The 21,490-nt window shown below is 38.8% G+C and overlaps 1 protein-coding gene across 6 annotated transcripts in view; it reads left to right on the top strand.

The window, feature by feature from the left end:
- The window catches only part of ACACA (acetyl-CoA carboxylase alpha), a 2,143,878-nt gene that overhangs the window by 391,978 nt on the left and 1,730,410 nt on the right, over positions 1-21,490 (top strand). For all 6 annotated transcript variants that reach the window (XM_044054575.1, XM_044054578.1, XM_044054576.1 and 3 more), the window contains one exon: positions 19,547-19,650. In XM_044054575.1, coding sequence (XP_043910510.1) covers positions 19,547-19,650 — 104 coding nt within the window. The remainder of the gene's footprint in view (positions 1-19,546; positions 19,651-21,490) is intronic.

Raw genomic sequence — 21,490 nt, 5'->3', positions numbered from 1 at the left:
CTCTGATTCCAAAATTCTTACAGAAAACCAGTCGGTTGAAGAGCTCGGTTATCCTCATTGCAGCTTTTTGACCTCGCCAGATGTGATTCCCCTTCCTCTGGTCTAATCTTCGCTGTCCTCCTTGGATATTGGACCCAAGTCCATACCTTCTGTCACATCCATCAGGTATGAAACATCCCAGTGTCTCAGCCCTCAGGCTAACCGCATGGTTTCTCCAGTTCCATTAATAGTCAGATGGCCCCAAGCTTTCTTCCCCAGTGTGTGCCATACTTTTATCCTCACAAAAAAACTCCACCAAAAGGATTTACAAAAGTAAATGGAAAAGATTTTCATTTTGGGCTCTGAAGAACATTGAGCCATTCATTGCCCCATGTCTCTGCTGTACTAGGCTTTTTAGCTTCCCTCTTTCAAGAAGGTGGTAGCTTTTTCACAATCAAAGTACAATCAGCAGCCAAATCTAATTTATTTGAGGGGACAAAACATTTTGTTTGGCTGCTTCCAGGTTATGTAAGACCTTTTTAAAAGGCACTTTCCTGCTTAAACCTCCAGTGAAAAGTCCATCACCTCCCTGGGATTTTAACAATAATACTGCAAGGTTTGACTCAAAAACCCTTTGAACCTTCAGTAAAAACTAACTTAAAGTATCTGTTTAGGAAAACAGCCTTTTTAGTGACTATTACTTTAGGTAAAAAGGTTTCCAAACTCCAGACTCTTTCATCAAAGGCTCCCTACATTGTTTTTCATAAACACAGGGTTACTTACGAAACAATTCTTCTTTTCTACCAAAAGTGGCTTCCGAATCTAAGATTAATCAAACCATTCATTTATCAGTCCTGTTTCCAGATTTTCAAACAAAGAGGAATACATGCTACATCTTTTGGATGTGCATAGACAATTATGTTTCTGCTTACACAGAACAAAAGAATTCAGAAACACAGACCAGTTGTTTGTCTTTTTTTCAATTAGTAGACTATGATTTCTAAAGTTCCATTGTCCAAATGGATAACTAACTGCATTTCCTGGATTTATTCTCAGCATACCTCTCAACCTGGAAACATCAAAACTCTGGACAAGGCCCATGAAAAATAGGTACAAATCGGTGTGCTGATTAACATAAAATTTACATACATAATTACATAACCCCGCCCACTCAGGTGGATTGTGGGATACCAACTTTCAAATGCAAACTGAAGAAGAGACGACCAAAATATGGCACCAGAGTCCCCTTGCAGCCATTCCAGTGTCCCATTACCTGGCTATTTTGCCCCATTTACCATAAATAATAATGTGCATTCTGCTTAAATTACTTCTACAATGATTATTTGGATTTTATTTTTTACATTTTATAGAACAATGCACAAACACCAATAGACATCTGCTAAAGAAAGCATTACTGTGTCATAATGAAAACAGACTTAGTATTAAAACTCATTTATTTAGTGAATTCAATCCTTCACTGATTTGCCACAAAAATATGAGGCATAAATCTGTAAAGTTTTCACAAATGTGGTGGGTGGGGACTTCAGGCTCTTGTTACCTTTACCCACGGTAGAAGGTTTGAGCCTGAGTATCTCCTCTAGCAACCAGGTATATTCACCTGGGGCATTTTACACACGCACACACATGTACACACACGCACACACACGCACACACACGCACACACACACACACACACACACACACACACACACACACACACACACACACACACACACACACAACATTCTAATGAAAATGACAGCTCTGCATATGAACGGACACGGCAGCTCACACACACTGAAAACAGCTCTGCATATGAACGGAGACGGCAGCTCAAGTTCTAAACCTACACCTCCTGTTGTTGGGAGCCACCTGTTCTAAATTCCTGTTCCCCTAAAATCCAATAGACCTACAGCACATCCCAGAAATTTCTTAGTCACTGGTGACTCCATGTCACTAGGACCTTTAGGTCTCTGCACCCTGCCAGATACAGCTGTAGTTGTTGATACGGAGGTGAATAATCCTATGATGTGCAGCTAATGATGAGGCTAAAGCAGGCTGTGGCTCCACAGTAAAAAGTAGTGTTCTTTTTGAGCAGTGAAACTGTTAATTTCACAGATAACAGCTAATAGAATCACAATTTCCATCTAATGCCCTTGCATGTACACATCACTCAGCATAGCTTGTTACAAACTGCTAAGTCTATGTGTGCAGTAACAGATGCTGTAATTTTATAGGCAATCTGTGCTCACCAGTGTCCAGCCCTGCATACAAAACCTATCCCACTGGCACAGACTTCCATTAAGTCTGCAAAAGCAGCTCAAAAAAGGATTAGTAGTGGTGATGAAAACAGTGGGAAGGAAGCTTCAGGACTACAGAAGGTGGGCTACAGCTGACTTAGTAGCATACCTATGTGGACTGAAGTGATTATATGATCTGTTTTCAGCTAGCAAACGTGTCTGCTTAATCCAAAATCTCAACCAGCTGAAAGTAGGTTATCTTCTCCCTAGAGTTTTCAGCTAATGCCCTATACATTTAATACAATTTACATGTATCTCCCAGTATCCAACAAATTAGTTGTCTTTATCTACAGTAATATGAAACTGAGTTTACTTCCTTGAAGATGCATGTATCTTGTCAAGGTAAAACATGTTTTTCTGATTCTTTCCAATGAGGACAGTACTACAGACCATACATTAGTGAAACATAATAAGGCACCATGTAAGGGAAGAGTAAATAATACTTACAGTATGCACGCATACACACATCACAATTCTGTAACTGCATAACACAATGGCACTACATCTTAAACAATCACATGGAATAAAAACATAAAAATTACAATTCATATTAGAGAATAGTAGTTAAATGTTTCCTGGTAGTAACATAATCATACGAGATTCATAAGTTGTGTAATATTTGAATACTTTTCTTCACTGGTTAAAGGGCAACTGCCACCTAAGGAGAAACTTGATACCAGATGTCTAGCAGATAGTAGGCAGGGATATAAAGTCAGAACTTGGCACAGTTTAATGCTTCAAGCTTTAGACAGACTTGAATTACCAAATGTATTATGTCATGTTAATGATGCTTGTGAGAAAAATATTTGCATTCCTACACCAAATTGTTTTCTTTCCTGTCAGTCTTGTTTTCAGATTTTTTCTACATATTCTTTGATTTCATTTGACCAAAACTCACTCTTTACAAACACCAGACATACTACACACCCACACACATCCACATGCATGAGTGACTCACACACACACACACACACACACACACACACACACACACACACACACACACACACACACACACTGCATTCTAATGAAAAAGGCAGCTCTGCATATGAACTGAGATGGCGCACACACACACACACACACACACACACACACACACACACACACACATACTGCATTCTAATGAAAAAGGCAGCTCTGCATATGAATGGAGATGACACACACACACACACACAAAACTGAATGCATTCTAATGAAAATGGCAGCTTTGCATATGAACGGAGACTGCAGCTCACACACATTGAAAACAGCTCCGCGTATAAACGGAGACGGCAGCTCACACACATTGAAAACAGCTCTGCATATGAACGGAAACGGCAGCTCTGCATTCTAATGAAAACAGCTGCTCACACACACTGAAAACAACTCTGCATTTGAATGAAAACGGCCAAGCTTCGCGCTCAGTGCACACCTCTGCTCTTCCTACCTCTGCAGGCAGCTTTGTCCATTCCTCCGGTCCGGTAGGCAGTCACACACCCTTCCTTGTCATAACGGTAGCAGCACAGATACTCACCCTTGCATCCTGATTCCCGCTAAGGATTTGGAAAGAGCTGAGCAGGAAATACATGCACATTGAACTCTTCAGCTCAATTCCGACAGGCTTTTTCTCTGTTTCACGGAGTTGATGTCATCATGAGACGCACACGTGATGGCATCAGCTCAAAAGCCGGGAAAGAAAATAAAATTTAAAATAAAGCTCTGGGAAACTGGAAATTAAGAGGTGCCATTCGGGAATCATGGCACCCCATTATTTAGACCCCAAAACTTGGTAAAAAACGAGTAATTTGTTACGGCTGGGAGGTATGATTCTCAGCAAGGTCTTTTCTTTATCAAAACCTCCTAAGGCGCATTCAACTGGATCCATGGCCACTCCATCTGCATTTTGGTCAAGAATTTCCATCGATGATATTTGTAACAGCAGCCACATGGTCCAATGCTCATACATTTGTTACTCATTGCAAATTTGACTTAGTTTCCAGAAGTAGAGCTGCCTTTGATTCAGCAGTTCTCCAAAATGTCCTTCCATGAAGACCACCCAAGATTTATTTAGCTGGGGACTCTGTCCAATACATTGAAGAAGAATGAACAGGACAGTATCAGATATAAATTATGTACTCACCATAACTAGGCATTTGTATTGTTCATTTCCATTCTTCCTCAACTCTTCCCCCTTTCTGTTATCTTCTGTTGTGACATGATGGATTTCTTATTGGAAACTGCAGTTCCGGGTTTGAGCCCTGCTCTAGTTTCTATTCTCCTATTCTATTATTAGCTGAATACTTTATGGCAGCAAACGCAATCTGATGTATTGGGGATGGACCAGAGCATTATGGGTAGAGGTAGGAGCTTGAGATTTGGATCCAAAGTCTGTAGACTGCAGCCGAGTCAGAACTCAGAATCAGATTGGTATCCCATACTTTGAGGAACAATGAAATTGGACAACACAGAAACCTAGTTATGCTGAGTACATTACTTTAATTTTAATTTATTTAACACATGTAATAGTCACTGAAAAAAGACCCCCACATTTAAAATATCCCTGCAGATATACTACACAAAACTATTTTACTATGTAGCATGCAGTTTGTATCATGACATGTTTTATATAAATACTAATAAATTCTTTTACTTATGGTTACTTTTTTCCTTTTAGTGTTATTCTAAACATTAATGACATAAAGTGGGGTATTTACCTTATAGGTTCTTAGATTGGTACTAGGCTATCGGCCCTAGGGCCTATACAAGCCCAGCCATAACAATTCCCTGGGTATTTCTTCCCACACTATTTACTTCCCTGGACCCCTGTCTAGCAGGGCGACTGACGTGATCCCCGGGGTGAATTTCCTTTCTCCCATCCAATCATCAAGGTTCCTTTTGAAGAGGGCCAAAGAGGCGCTCTGCTTGACATGTATGGGCAGTCTATTCCAGAGTCTGGGGAGTCTCTGGGTCAGGAACCTATCCCTCCAGTATGTTTTGTTTATTGTGATGACAAGATTTAGATCCCTGGAGTGTGTGGCTCTGAGGAATTAAAATATACATCTTTAATCTGTAAAGCTCTTTTCAGTGGTGAAAGTCAAACCTTGCACCTTGTGGTTGAAAAGCATACTCCTTAACCACTGTACCACTTGGATTGCAGGTCCAGCCACAAGTTTAACAAAGTCAGCACTAGTCCAGTCTTTCTCATTCACTTTTTCTTGAAAAGCCATATTTCACACCTGTGATTGGTCCTTGGTCCTTTATAGCCTATCATTTATCCACTGATTTAAGTGTAGCTTATCTTCTTGTTCATCTCTGTCTCCCAACACTGGACTAAAGCTTCTATTTTTTTCAGCCTTGTGTTATTGAATTGATATATTTCTTTAGTGTTTGATTTATTTTAATCACCTCTAAGTACATTTGATTTATTTTTTTCCTCTAAATTACTGGAAGCTATCTCTTGTGCCAGAGCTGAAGCTTTAACTGCTTTTTGCTGAACAGCTGCATGATTCTTCCCAGTCAGTGTTTTCTCTTCACCTTTTCTGGTTCCTTTTCTTTCTCTCAAGTATTTTTCTTTGGGACATTGGAAACAGGTTTCACTCACAAAGGCTCTTTATGAGTTTTACTACCAGAAGAATGAGTGATTGCTTTTTTGGCAGCCACCAAAATTAAACTTAACAAGGCAATTACTTTAAAATAGAAATGAAGTCTTTCTGAAATAATGAATATTGTAACAGAGATAAAAGGACTAGAAGTGGGATATTTAGAATAGGGTAGGAGTAAATTACATAGAAAAAATGGAAATTGTGTGAAAAGCATGCAGACTAATGTTCTGGAGGAGGTGTGAGGTTTAAGGGAAGGCAGGAACTGACGAATATATGTAATATTGGATTGATGATAGCTACTCAAAAGAATACATATGGTATATAATGTTTGCATATGAGAACATGTTAATATATATATGGTTTATTTTCTTTTGTATAAATAGTCTTGAGTGATAATTCAGTAAAGATGCTAAAAAATCATGCTGTGGAATACCAGTCCAGTTGCTTATTTGTGCTTTCAAAAATTAATATTGTCTGTTCCTTCCAGTTTCCCTGGTACAGCGTAAAATCTGAGGTTTTCTTTGCACGTCCTGTCTTCTAACTCTTGCATTTTTTGAAACATCTCTTTTTGAGAAGCTTTATACTCATCCACCCTTTCCTTCATTCCATCCTCTGATTTTTTTGCAGTTCTATAATTTCATTTTAATAGCTAGTTAAAGCTTTTTCTGTTGTTTGAGTTGATTTATTTTAATCACATCTGAATATGTTTGATTTATTTTTTCCTCAAAATTACTGGAAGCCATCTCTTGTACCAAAGCTGAATCGTGAACTGCATTTTGCTGAGCAGCTGCAGGATTCTTCCCAGTCCGTGTTTTCTCTTCACCTTTTCTAGTTGATTTTCTTTCAGGTTCTGTAAATGTCTTCTATTCTTGCATCCAGTAAGTGTACTTGCTAGCCAGCAACTGAATCGTACCCAAGCTGACAGTATCACTGGCTCTTATTTCTCATTTTCTGTTTTCTTACTGTGAGAGCTGAAATTAAGCTGTTGATCAGTGTGCAGCCATGTTGGAAGTCTCGAATTGCAGCTATTGTTATCTCAGGTGATGGCGTGTTGTCTACCTCAGTAAGATAAAAGTAATTTTTTTTAACAGTTGCTGCGTTTGCCGAACCTAGTTAGCAGCTCTGCATTTTTCTGTTGCAATTCTCTGCAACACAAATGATACTCTGCAACACAAATGATAATGTAGAACTTGAAAAAATGGACTTGAAAATGGTGAAGATGTTGCAAAAGCAGGGGCAGAAGTTTATATGGCTCTTTTAAGCTTAGTAATAAACTTAAATTGAGGTCATTCCCTGCTTATCAGGGCACTGGTAAGGCTGTGATTGGAGATTTATCTAGTTCTTAACATATGTACTTAGGCAGGTGAAGCTTATGAACAGCTTGTAGCACTGAGTTATTAAACTGCTAACGGGTCAGTCATAAAGCGTTGGAGAGCTTGGCCTTTGCTCTGTGGAAAGGATATCACCAAAAGGAGATATTGTGTGACAGTGTCACTTTATCAGGTGTAGGTGGGAGGGTGGGATAGTAAAAAGAGGATATATATGGGAACTGGACAAGGGAAGAGTGATATAATGTAGACAAATATATGTATTTCATGGGGAAGATAGGTGGGCATCGGACCATATTGCTAGTGAAAGTGGTCAAATGTAGGTCACCAAATGAGCTGCAGAATATGTAGGGCAGATGGTAAATGAGATGAGGTAGGGGACTGGTATGTTCATTGTAGGCATGGCACAGATATAATAGATATACTACAGGTCTTCTGCAGCTGCAGTTTTATATGTTTCAGAAGTACTTTCTAGATAAACTCACAACAGAGTAAAACATAGTAGGATTTCTTCTAGTTTCAGGAAGAGAAGTAGTAAAGTTATTTTTGTTTTTTTAAGATTAGTGTCCTGTTTTGACCTGTGAATTGTTTGGGCATTGCCAAAATATTACACATATTTAATGTTGTTTTTAGGAAATCATTTTCTTGCTGTGTGCTGTTATGTGCCAGAAACAAGTAAATCTGATTGTATTAAAATGTGATGTTAATGCCAGCAATGTAGACTCATCAATTCTTTGGTATTTTTAGCTAATACTGAGAGGCTTTCTCTGTCTTGATCTGTGTGTGTTATATGCTCTGAGCTCTGCTAGTGCTACAGAATGCTTATTGGGGGTCACTATGCAACTACAGATTGACAAAAAGCACAACCAGTTAAAATGAGGAGATGAAAATATGAAACCCTTCTTAATGCAAGTTGGATACTGGTATAATATGTCCCTTGAAGTAATTCTAGTTTTACCATTTTATTCATCTTCCGTGATGCTTCTTTTTTTTTAATTTGTAAGCACTACTTTGGGCAGAGACTGAAAAAGAACAGGCAGATGTTTATCTTTACTTTCTGAAGATTTAGACTTAAATAATAAGTGGTTACTCTAAGTTAGATCTAACAAGGACTGGAAATCAGAAGGGTATTTAACAAATGTTCTGTTCCCAGCCCCATAGTACACTCTGTTCAAAATACTTCACCACTTACTTATTTGATGTACTGCTATTTCTAAAAGGCGATGCACTCTTTAGATATTGCAGTAGAGGGGCATCCAGAAAAGAGTAGTAAACTCATCTCCAGTTCTTTCCACATATCCTTAAGAATAGAATTTCTTGCAGATTATTTTTGGGATAACTTTGAGGTTCCTTGATATTTGTCATGAACCTCAAAAGATGATTTGATTGTGCTTTTTGACATTCTCACTTATTTTTCATCTTGTTTTAGTAAAATGGTCATCTTTAATGTGGGTAAACTACTATTGTACAAGTGTAGATGCAGTAACAAAATGGTACCCCTGGACAAGCACCAACTTTGTTTAGGGAAAGACCACAAGCCAGAGAGTTGCATCAACTGCTAGAAATGTATCAGAGCACTTTGTATAGAACAGTGAAAATGTTTCAAGAGGTGTTACTCTAAAAGGCATATAAGTGATCACACTGTGATAATGTTCATCCAATTAGGATCCACCCATTCTAGAGACAAAAGTAGCCTTCAGTCCTTAATGTGCTGAGGCATAGGTAGGTTACTGTCATAAAGTCTGTCAGTCCTTCCCTTGTTTGATAAGCTCATTGAAGAGGTTGCCTGCAAAACAGTCCTTCACTACTGCAAGGGTAATGGAGCTCATGTAGCCTAAGCCACATAATTGTTGATGAGCCCTCTGTCATGTTGCTAGTAAGGCTCTTGGGGAGGGTTTTAGGCCAAGATCAATTCTGTTTCTCAGAGCAATCATCATCAGCAGGTGCTTCATGAAAGACCTTGTTGAAATCCTCATCAACATTGGTCCTTACAGGTCAAACTGGTAATAGTTAGGAACAAGAATCCTTTCTCCTCTCAAGCTGTTGCATACTTTTGGAATGTATCCAAACCTGCATTTAGGAATTAATGAAAACCCTAACTGCTTTAACCCAAAGGCTGGCCTACTGTTCGGTGCTACATGGATTATTTGTCTAAGAGGACACATCAGGATACTCTCCCACACATTCAGTAGATACCCTCTTGAGAGAGAAGGGGAGGAAAATCTCTTTTATGTTGGCTTGGAGGATTTCTGTGAGACAGTGTAAGGTTCTTCTGGAGATTACTTGCTCCTTGTCAAATCCTTCTCTTTGTCTGTAGTTTTTCAGGGTTTGAATGCCCTTCTCTTAGGAGGAGTCTTCCTTTGCAGAGCAGTCCAAGAAAGATGTCCATTCATAAAAGGTTTCAAAACACAGGGATGGACAAAAGTAAGTTGGCAAGTGAGGAATACCTTTTCTTCCCATTACCCCATTTTAAGGTTCTACCACATGATTATAACTCTGCTGTCAAGTCTTCTTGGAAATCATGGGTAGATACATAGTTCACCAAGTAGGTAGAATTTGCCTGCTTATTCTGATGTATTCTTTTTTGCATCTAAATCCAGTGGCAACTTTAGCTTTGATCCTGGATATACACAGGTACCTGTATAGGCCTCATCACCTCATTATCTGCTTCTAGATAAGGATTTTAAATGCCATCATCTGTGGGACGAAAATATATGTACTGCATCAACCCTAAGCCTCAGCATTACTCTCCACTATGCACACATCACCTAGTACTAAGGGCAGCTTCAAGAGAAGCTGCCCTTAGTACTAGGGGCAGCTTCAAGTGAAGCTGCCCTTAGTACTAGGGACAACTTCAAGAAAAGCTTAGCTAATTGAGAGCCTTCCGGCATTAGCTATGAAGTCCAAGTTCCTTGACATCCTGGACAACTTCATGGAAGCTCACATGTATCTTTTAAAATTTGTTTGACATACGAGAGGCACAGACCTGGATACAGCAATTGAGGTGGTGCTCAGAATGCCTACATTTTTGTTTGTCGTGGGACTTCCTTTTAGCAGAAGTTCCAGAACATTCCTTTCACTGAACCTAACTTGTTTGGCAGGCAGATCAAGGACTTCTGGTTGACCACAGAGGGAGTGGGTTGATGGGGTCAAGAGGTCAGCTTTCTTCGCTTGTTGTATATCATCATCAAACCGATGACCACCCAAATCAAATATGGGTTTATAAAAGAGAAGCAGCTTTTCAAAGCTGAGGAATGCCCAAGTCTCACGTTTTTTCTTAGTCACAGCAGCAGGTTTGTAGGGAGAAGGTCACACCAAAAGAAAACACAAGCTTTCTTAAAAAAAAAAAAAAAAAAAAAAACTAATGTTGTTATTGAATGTTTGAAGTATTGTTTGACCATTTTCCTGAGGTCCAAGAAAGATTTTTCAGACATGTCGAGGCCTAGAAATCAGTTGCTCTGGACAAATGGACTCTAGTTGCTGGAGGAGGAGCATTCATTGGAACTTATTTCATAATCATCCTTTCACCCACTTTCTTTAGAGATCACTGACCTTATGGATTCGGTTGTAGAGATGATCGGCTGCTGACCAGAGTTTCAGTTCAGGAAATCCCTTCTTTTTAGAATGAGAAGATACTGCTAAAGGTTTCTCCTAGCTTAAAAGAAAATGGGGGAGTTTAAACCAGATTTGGACCTACAGGTAGTCCAAGATGCCTTCTTTAAAGTCTCAGTTCCTCTCATGGTGGAGGGCAACTGTTTCTGTGCCATTAAAAAGAAAAGATGCTTATTTTCAATCGGCGCTCCACCTGTTATACAGAAGATTTTTTTTCCTCTGGGTTCTTATCTGCACCTCATATAGTTATAAAATGTCTCACATCAGTGGCAGCTTATATTCATGGTCTAGGTTCTTCTCATACTTTGGCAATTGATTACTGAAGAGCAAAACTCAGAAATAGTTAGTTTTAGACAGAGACAAGACTTTGCAAAGATTTTGTTTTTTGAAGCCTCATAGTCAGCTTTGCCTATTTCTCAGCTGACACCTTCCAGTGCTGGGGAGTTTTCAGTCCTTTGCCTGCTTTCTGTGATTCCCCATAGTATTAAAGAGACAGGGTTGGTAGAAGTCTATCAGAGCTCATTGTTATTGGGTACTAACAGAGCATATTGACTAAACCAGAATGATTTTACAGATAAGCTTGACTTCTTTAGCTGGTATATCTCTGCAGTCACAACATTCTCTGTCAGCTCAGTTAACTTGATAGCTCAGTGGACTTTACACAAGGGGAATCTCTTTAAATCCATTCTGTTATATGACCAAATTGTCATGAATGGAATTGGTGCATTTCTCACCAGAATCGCCAAAGACAAATAATCTTCTAGTCTTCGCCTCCTCTCATTCTGATAGTAGATGTTTCTCTTTGGGTTAGGAGGCCTAAACTGATGATCTTCCTGTAGAGAAAATGGACCTCTTCCTGCAGCACATGTAGTAAACTTCTGGAATTGGAGTTTGGTTCATAGGTTGGTACTAGGCTATCAGCCCTAGGGCCTATACAAGCCTAGCCATAACAATTCCCTGGCTATTTCTTACCACACTATTTACTTCCCTTGGAGTCCAGAAGGTCTGCTGGCATTTCAGGCTGACTTAATGGCTAGGCTATTCAGATTCAGACCTGCAGCTCTATTCTGATGAATGAAATCAGCATTCACGGTGAACAGAGTCTTGTTGTTTGATAACTGAAACTGTGGAATCAGCTAGTTCAAGAAAATATGTATTTTGACCCATTATATGTTATATAGTTTGAATAATTTAATAGATATTTGTGCAGAAATTTGTTGTCTCAGCTAAGTTTATCCTTTTGTGAGTAGTCCAAACTGTAACTGTTTGCTGTAGCAGAAAACACAAATCTGTTCTTTCAATGTCTATACACTGTAAACTTGTTGTTGTCGGCGTCTTCCCCAGATAAGTGTTATTCAGAAAGTTCTATAAATGTACAGACTATCTGAAAGTAGTTCCTCCAGTTAAGAATACTTCTTTCTTCTAAGGAGCTGAATTTTGTTTTAAAATGTTTGACATTCAACAAAAGAAACCATTGGCATCCTGTGACTTAACATTTTTGTCTATTTTCCTTGTGCCTATTGATATGACGAAATAATTTTCCGAGCCTCAAGATTCTTTTGTTTAAAGAACCATATCTGATTTTTGTAAGGATAAAATGTTTTAAATTTTTATTTATTCATCACATTTTAATATATTACATGGGATGACATACATTAATAGAAATAAAAACAAACTGTAATAGCCGTTTCCATAGCCATTGTTTTGCAGTATGCATATATGTTTTCTTTTTAACAACTTTCATTCATTCCAACATGACATAAATTCGCTTAAATCTCATTCCTGGTGGCAGCTCCTGATTTCCTTTATTGCTGGTGCATAACAAAGGCACAATAGCAAGTTGGTGGGGGCATGTAGGTCATCTGAAGACAAAAAGGAAAAGAAAATCTATTGCTGAACATGGAAGTCCATTTGGGCTATATTCCCCTGTGGAAAAAAAACAGGAAATGGTACAGTCTAAAAAGTATTTACATATTTTACATATCCTATCAATAAGGACAGTATTGAGTAACTACATTTCTTCTGCTCAAGGATTATGGTTTGAGCAAAGTGTTAGTATGCTGCAGTCTAACAAATCAAGTCTGTAGTTAACAATACAACAGAACTGAGAGAATGGCACAAAGATATTGTGCCTCAGTAAAGCAAAAAAAGAGTTTCATACCACAAATTCAAGAACAGCAATGTGTACCAGTTCTATACTGTTCTGTGTTATAAGCATAGAAATGACAGAAATTGTAAAATACTTTCAAGTGAATATATCACATTTTGCCAATATTCAAGACAAAACAGTTTCTCACTGTAAACACTGGTGGTTTAAATGTCTGCATGTCTGTTAATTATTTGGCGCTGAAGAAAGAGTGGCCAGTTAACAGCTCCTGGATTACAAAGAGAGCTTTGACACCTCAGGAAGAGTGTGAGGGATGCTCTGTCAGCACTTGAAGGATTATGAATTGGCAGCTTTAAACAACCTGCAGTTCATCTACTTTAATTTGTTCAGGACTTGTCACTGCTGTTAAGAGGTAACAGTAGTGCTGTGAATATAAATTAGAATAATTTAGACAAAAAAAGTGAAAAAAAAAGTTGTCAGGTTTCAAACACAATGCAAGATGCCTGTGGCTCACAGTGCTGCGATTCTTTTTGCACGGTAGTAAAAAAACTGATTGTTTCCTTATAAAGGGGCCTTGAAATAGATTCTGGGAACAAGACCTCCAAGAACAAATTAATATGGCAGGTTCCATTAAAATAAGCACTTATTAATTTTGCCACATTAATGTAGCTCAGAATACAAAAGATACAATGAACTAACTAAAATATGACAACCATAAATGATCATATGATGTTACAGTTTTCAAGTTCTTTTAAAGAAAACCTAGCACTGAAAAAGATAAAACTGCATTAAGCAAATGCAACAAGATGAACCACATAGTAATCTTTTTCTGGTCTGCAGTAATAACACCAGCAAAAATAATTTAGACTTGAATATTCTAGAGTAGCCCAAAAAAGGGAACATTTCAATAATCCACTCCAGTGTTTTTTAGGGGACAGATTTTATGAAGTATGCAGAATTTTCGGAATGTAATTATAACTGTTTTTGAACAATTCTCAAAAGAAAAATGTATACCCACTTGTATTTTGTAATGACAGAGTATTAAAACCAAAAATGTTTCTTACAATCCTCAGCTGAGCTTTATTTCATTTTAGTGTAGCTCAACATAATTACCTTACCATCCATACCACCACCAAGAAAAACAAAGAAACTGCAGGCACAACAACTTTCTATTTTCAAAATGTTCATAGGTTCATACTAGGCTATCTGCCCTAGGGCATTTATAAGCCTAGCCAGAGTGTGTTTGGCTTTCGCCACCCATTTTAAAATAATTTTGCTATGCCCTTTTCGAGGTTAGTATACTGTGCCTCTGTCTAACTATGACACAGAAGTGATACCCGGGGTAAACCTACGATCTCTCATCCACTCATCAAGATTCCTCTTGAAGAGCGTCAATGGGGGACTCTGCCTAACCTGGACTGGGATTTTATTCCAGAGTGAAGGGAGCCTCTGGGTTAAGAATATGTCCCTCCAGCATGTCCTATTTATTTCAGTGCTGAGGTTCAAGTCTCTCGAGCGCGTAGCTCGATGGGATTTGAATTTTCTGAGGTGCAGCATGTCCATTAATTCCGGGTTGGACATGGCTTTATACGTCAGGCACAGATCATCTCTGAGCAGGCGGTATGCCACTGAGTAGAGCTGGAGTTTCTTTAACCGGGCAGCATATGGCATCTGTTTGAGCCCTTTGATCCTCTTGGTGAGGTACTTTTGGGGTCTTTCCAGTTGCTGCAGGTGTCTGGTAAGGTACATCCCAAAAGGGCATTGTACTCAATTATGGGCCTGATGAGGGATCAGTAAAGAGGCACGATGACCTGCCCTGATCTAGATGTGAATCCCTTCATGATTAGGTGGGCTATATAAAATGTTTTTCTAACCACTTTGGCCACGTGGTTGTCAAATGAGAGATTGCTATCAACTTGGGTCCCCAGGTCCCTAATTACTTCTTCTGTACTTAATGGATTACCACCTATGTGGTAATTTGTGGGCACTTTGTTTTTGCTAAAGGGGATGACTATACACTTTTGGCGTTTAGCTTGAGGCCATGGCTCTGGCACCAGTTGTCTGTTTCTATGAGGCCCTTTTGGAGGATGCTTGTGTCAGCTGGAGTGTCGATTATGGCGCCCAGTTTGCAGTCATCTGTGAACTTGGTCAGCCACAGTCCTTCCGTGTTGGCCTGTACCTCCGAGAAATATATACCGAACAAGAGAGGTCCCAGGACTGAGCCTTGTGGGACGCCACTTGTAACTGGTTTGGAGTCTGACATGGCTCCAGCAATTCTAACCATGTGGGTTCTGTCCTTGAGCCAGTTTGCAACCCATCTAGTGACATAGGGGTTTATATTTAAGCTGGTGAGCTTATCTATAATGCCCGAGTGGGGTATTGTATCAAAGGCTTTTGCGAGGTCCAGGTAGGCTGTGTGGACCACCTTCCCCTCTTCAATGGCCTTAGTGACTGTTTCAAAGAAATCAACCAGGTTTAAGAGGCAGGATCTGCCCTTAACAAAGCCAAACTGGGTAGGATCCAGTGTCTGTAGGTCCCCAATATCTTTATTTATGAGGTCCATGATGATCCTTTCCATAGCTTTGCAGACCAAGCTAGTCAGGCTTATGGGGCGATAGTTTCCAGGATCCGTTGAGGCACCACCTTTGTGGAGAGGGACCACTGTTGCTGTACGCCACTCTTTGGGTACATATCCTGTAGTAAGGCTGAGATTGAACAGTAGTTTTATGTTTGGGTTTAGCTCTTCTTGGAGTTCATGTAGGACGCAGCCCGGGACACCGTCTGGTCCCATTGATGCTGTGTTTTTTTGCTTTGGAGAGGGCAGCTCTTACCTGAGCATCTGAGATGTCAGGGGGGCAGCACTCTGCTGGGATAGATATTTGCCCTATTGGTGGTGGGGGGGGGGGTTTGCGCCGAACCTGTCAGCTAGGATGTTGGCAATGTCTGTGGGTTCAGTGTATTTTTTGTCATTTTGGACTAATTCTGAGCATATCTGGGAATTCCCACCCAGGTTCCTAACATAACTAAAGAAAGCCTTGTGATTATCTTTAGTGTCCTGTGCAATTTTTCTCTCTAAGCTGGCCTTAGACGATTTTATGAGTGCCCGTAGTTTTTTGCTAATAATGATCAGAGATGCCTTCCCTTTTTGGGATTTTGCTTTATCATGTAGTAGCTTCCTCCTTCTATTGTATAGTTTGTTTATGGCTGGGGTCCACCAGACAGGACGTCTGCCTTTGGATTAGTGTCACGGCATCAAAAAGCATGAATGCATGTATCACTTTCTAAAACATAAGAAATCTAGATGCCACTTCAACTAATAACAGTAGCATCTCTCCAAGTCCTTGAAAAATGACTACATTTTTGTTGTTTGCTCATCCAGGTACCAGACTATTACCTTCATTGCATGAAAATTTAACAAACCTGAGACTAGGGCTTGGAATATCTTTGTACTGCAAACTGGCACCAAAGTCCTGGATAGTGGCATTTTAACTGATTTCATTACCTAACTGATTTGGACTTGGTGTTCTTAAAGTTTGGTTATAAAGGATATATTCCAGCTGAATGGGGCTCACTTTTAGAGTACCACACAAGCGCAAACAGTGTTTATTAAATAAAGCCTGGACTTCTACATGGGGTTTTATTGTACTTCCTGCCTCCCACCACAGCCCCACAGCATTTAATTTTGTGAGGGGCTAGGCTGGTAAGGCTGAGGTGCATGGTTGACTTTCCAGTGAGAGCATATCCACACTACACAAAAGGTGAAACAAATAGACAGAATGTGGAACATTTACTTGTTAATGGTTAAAATGTATACTTCATACACATGTGCAATCTATCTTTAATTTGATTGACTGAACAGTGACTTAGTTTTAACATACATTTTTCCTTTTATTATATTTATAAGGCAACAGCAAAAAGTTACCCAAGAGTTATAATATAAAATGTGGAATTGTGTGTTTTATCACTTTAACCATTATAGACTCTCAGGAAAAAAAACTCAATTTGTACTTTGTACAAGTCCAGGACCACAGGTGGGCAAGTCAAAGTAACCCCATCTCCAAAAAAATCAACTCCAGTCAACATCAAGCAGTACAGGGACAAGCAGGGTAGCAACATCATGAATACCATATCATCCATAACCCCAACAAGCAAAATAAAAGCAAAATAATTTAAAAAAAATACAGGCATAGTCAACCTTCCATCTTCAAAATGTGGAACTTTACACTATCTCTAATAATGTGGAAAAGATTGGAAGCTGTGACAAGGAAGGAACTCATAGCATGGTTAAAATGTGAACATTATATATTTAAAAAGTTCTTTAGCACCTAGTGTCAGATTCCAAAAGAGTTGCTGTCAGTGCAAGTCTGTCCTATTTCTGAAAGACTTGCTCTTAGTGCAAGTGACTTACTTCGGTATAAAGCCAATCTATAAACAGGCTTACACTGGTGGTCAAATTCCAAAAGACCTGCTGTCAGCCTACTCTCAGTGTAAGTGGTCACTTGCACCGAGAAGTCGTCCTTTGGAATACTCAGCCTCCTCTCAGTTTAAGTGGTCACTTGCACTGAGAGCAAGTCCTTTGGAATCATGCCCACAGTCTCTTTGCATGCCAGACCAGCCACTTGCTTACAGTGTAACATTTTCCTTTTCTACTATGATAAGCAAGAACAAAGTTAAACAGCAGTTGTGACACACTGTGTTTTGCCACATTACAAGTTCTTCAAACGTTAAGAGACTTGAGATGAGAAAAAGTTGCAAAAGTCCAGCACTCAACACACGTACACGCAGACACACAAAAGTAAGTAACTTCATTGTCACAAATCAAGCAATACAACTAAGAGTAGGATAGCCTGGTTATTGGCTAACTATTTAAATTCTGGTATATGAAAAGAACTTCAAGTTGCTTTGTGCCTTCTTTGAATACCGAAACATAAAAAAAGTCAGATGCATACCCTAATTAGGGACCCTGATTTCACATCTTTGTCAAATAACACTACTATTTTAATAGATTTCGTTTTTCAAATTATTCTGTTATTCTTTCTCTTAGCATCTCTAGTGACAAATTCTCAGTGACAAGCAAATTTAGCCTTTCTGCCCATCTCACTAATTATTTTTCTTTCCACCCACTACATCATACCACTTAAAGCATTGCTAAGAACAATAAGTGTTGTACAGACTAGCAGTTTCAGAACAGTAAAAACTATGAAACTGTTGTTCTCTTGTGAGCACACCATTAGCTGGGCTGATTAAGACCTATTTAGCCAGTGTATCTGCTGTCTCTGCTGCTTGTTACAGAGGGAGTTTCTGCCCAGCATATCTCTGATGTTGTGGACTGGCCTTATACCCACACCTTTGCCAAGTACCCGAGATTGACTGTAGTTTCTAAAATTGAGTTAACATTTGCTGACACAGTTTGTAATAGCCTTTTTTTTTAAATCCTTTTCATCTCCATTTGTATTAACTATGCTTGTGTAGTTATGCAGTGATGGAGCTCCTTCTGATTTCCAGTCTATATAGGTTACTTAAATTATGCAAACAATCTAACTTCAGGTCTTCACAAACAGAAATTATAATGTTCTGATCCTTCTTGCTGCCCTTTTTGATGACATTGTTCCTTTTTGTTATGAATTGTTCAAGATGGGTCTTTCTCTTTCATTCTCTTTTCTTCTTTTGGCCTTAGAACTGGAAGAGACATATCTTCTGTTCTTTTTACACTGTTCCTCCATTGATGATGTTAAAAGGTAAGTCTTTTCTGTTAACAACAGTGGAGGAAACTGTAGAGTTTTGAGGAGAGCAGTCTTTGGAGCTGAGAATAGTTATTTGGTGATTTAGCCTGTGAAGAGTTAGATTTATAGTAGATGTCTGCATAATTTATCTTTTCACTGGTGTGTCATTGTGGTTTTGAAAGCAGCCTTTCCGCTCTTCTCTTCATCTTAGCTACAGGACCTGTACATATTACTTTGATAGCCAGCAGATTTATAGGAAGTGAGCTGTATGCACTGGCTCTGAACTATCTTAAATCTTTTTTTATTTAAAACATACTTATCAGAATAGATGATGCTGTGGCCTTTTATGTGAAAAAGGGAGGGGGCCAGGTCTCACTTCACTACAAAATGTGTGCGTTAATATTACTTTTATATGTTTACATACAAGCAGCAAGCATGGAAACATGCACACAGATACCTGCGTGAGCTCTCTTTTTCTCACACACACACACACACACACACACACACACACACACACACACACACACACACAAACACACACAGAATTAGACAGATGAGTATGTGTAGAAAGAGGTATCACAATTATATAAGTAAAAATAAATATCATGGATAATTTGATATACGTAGTGAAACTTAAGTTAAAATCTAAAAAAATATACTCTAATTCCGCCCATGTTTGCAGTAGGTAGAATAATGTGTTGTTATGGTAAAACTAAGTTAAAATGTACAAAATGTAAGTTAATCCTGCATATGCTTTCATGTATTTCATGTAGGTTTTATTTTGTTATATAAAAATGGATTAATAATTGATAACTGGTGCCTCACCTTATCTGTTTGAAATAATTTAATTTGGGGGGGGGGGTTATAGACTGGACTGACACTAACTCATTCCTTTGCATTTTCTTTGTATATACAGGCTGAGAGACCTGACACCATGTTGGGGATCGTTTCTGGAGCTCTCCATGTGGCAGATGTAAGCTTTAGAAACAGTGTCTCAAACTTTCTTCACTCACTTGAAAGGTAAAGTGTGCTCATACAATTGTTACCCCTTCCCCACTACTAATCTTAAGCACCTCGTTCACTTTCATTTTTCCTTGGTCATTTTCCATTCAGTACTTTTTTCTGAGTTGAGGACTCAGTGTGGGGTTTTCCACTACCATTACAGAATAAACTGTACACATTTTTTTCCAGAATTGTCCTACCTGTACTTATATTCACCAGAAGAGGCAGTAATCCTTTTGTCATTTATTTTCTTGCCTTCTTGCAGCTATCTCTCTAGACCTAAGCAGCTAACCAACCCTAGCGCAATGCCAGTGGTCTCTGAATTCAACTTATGATGCATTATACTGTTTTACTGAAACCAGCAGTCTTATGCTTATCCATGTGCCTACTGCAGCAGACATCCTTATGGTGCAAGCTTTGTTCAACAACTTTATCAATCATTACTTCCTTGTAGAAGGAAATGTTTGAGACAGCTTATGTTTTACTGCACATGCATCATGTATTTTAGCTTCTTTGTGCTGGCTGCATTATTAATTCTTTGACATGCACACTTAATTGGAACCAGTCTAAAACCACCACTACTGATATAATTTTTTTGGTACTAAAATTTGTCAGAGATGGTGACTTCTAGCCACCATTGACCTTTACTGGTTTTAAACTTACGACTTGTGTTAGTAAAGTTTCATAAACTACTACTGTCTGAAGTTTTTATTGTTTGCTTAACCTGACTTTCCACTGGCACAATTGCTTGTCAACTGTCAGTTGTGCTTCTAGTTCCCGAGTTGGTTCTGTCTCAGTTTCAGAAAAGTAAGAAGTATATCCTTTTTGATCAGGGTTCTGCTAACTGATATGACTTCAGCTTTTACCTTACTCCTTAAAATGAGATTTGCCCATCTTTTTTTTTCAGCATGTCGTTCATTAGTTGGAAGAATAGAGAACTGCTGAAAAGTTGTAGTATTGAATTTGAAAGGAGAAGGCATGCTAATTTATTTTACATTTTGAAATGCAGCTTCACAGATAGGTGGTGTTTACTGTTTTGGCCACATCCTATTTTCCATATGTAATTTACTGTTGTAATGCAGTTTTGTTACTTGACAGGTATCATCCTTTGGTTGGTTGAGTTTAAACTGTACAAGGTTTAAACTCAAATCCATTTCCTTGATTTGTGTGTGTGTGTGTGTGTGTGTGTGTGTGTGTGGTGGGGGGGGGGGTGTAGTGATGCTTCATGTCTGGGCTTTTCTCTTTCCCCATGGTCATGTGTCCATGGAATCTGTGTATGTATTTAAGTAAGTATGAGAGGACAGAGCCCTCCACATGGGGAATAAATGCATTTTGGGGAGATTTTGTCAGCATTTATCCAAGTAAAACTTCGGGGACTATAGACTCAATGAAGTGTAGTTGAGCTCTTGGTGAGGCCATCTAAACAGAATAACTGATCTGATGTCATTTTCATTCTTCTGCTGTTGGGTTTGAATCTTATCCTTGGATCTAACTCTGTTGTCTCTTCCAGCTCAGGGAACACTGAAACTCTCAAGCTCCTCCATTTACCCATAATGCCCTAGTCACCTAACAAACCTCAGATCTTGTTTGCCTCCTTAGTGTACGGACGTGATTGCTGATAATGCTTGAATGAACAATATATTATTAGTATGAGTTACAATTATTTCTTGTATTATACATTTTTGCTCTTCTTCCTTATTTTATAATACTTTTATCTTTAAAGATAAAATCTTATAGTTCTTTGTACTGTTTTTTTGAGTATTTCGTAAATACCATTGTTGGTATTTCTTTCATACTTTTCAGTACCTCTATTACCATTGTTGGCATTTCTCTCATTTCCCCCTTCCTTTTCTAGTAA

Source organism: Protopterus annectens, chromosome 13.part0 (assembly GCF_019279795.1).
Source record: "Protopterus annectens isolate FY-2018-M chromosome 13.part0, PAN1.0, whole genome shotgun sequence".
Taxonomy (NCBI): domain Eukaryota; kingdom Metazoa; phylum Chordata; order Ceratodontiformes; family Protopteridae; genus Protopterus; species Protopterus annectens.
The sequence above is the reverse complement of the archived record's forward strand: the minus strand, read 5'-3'. Positions and strand labels throughout refer to the sequence as shown.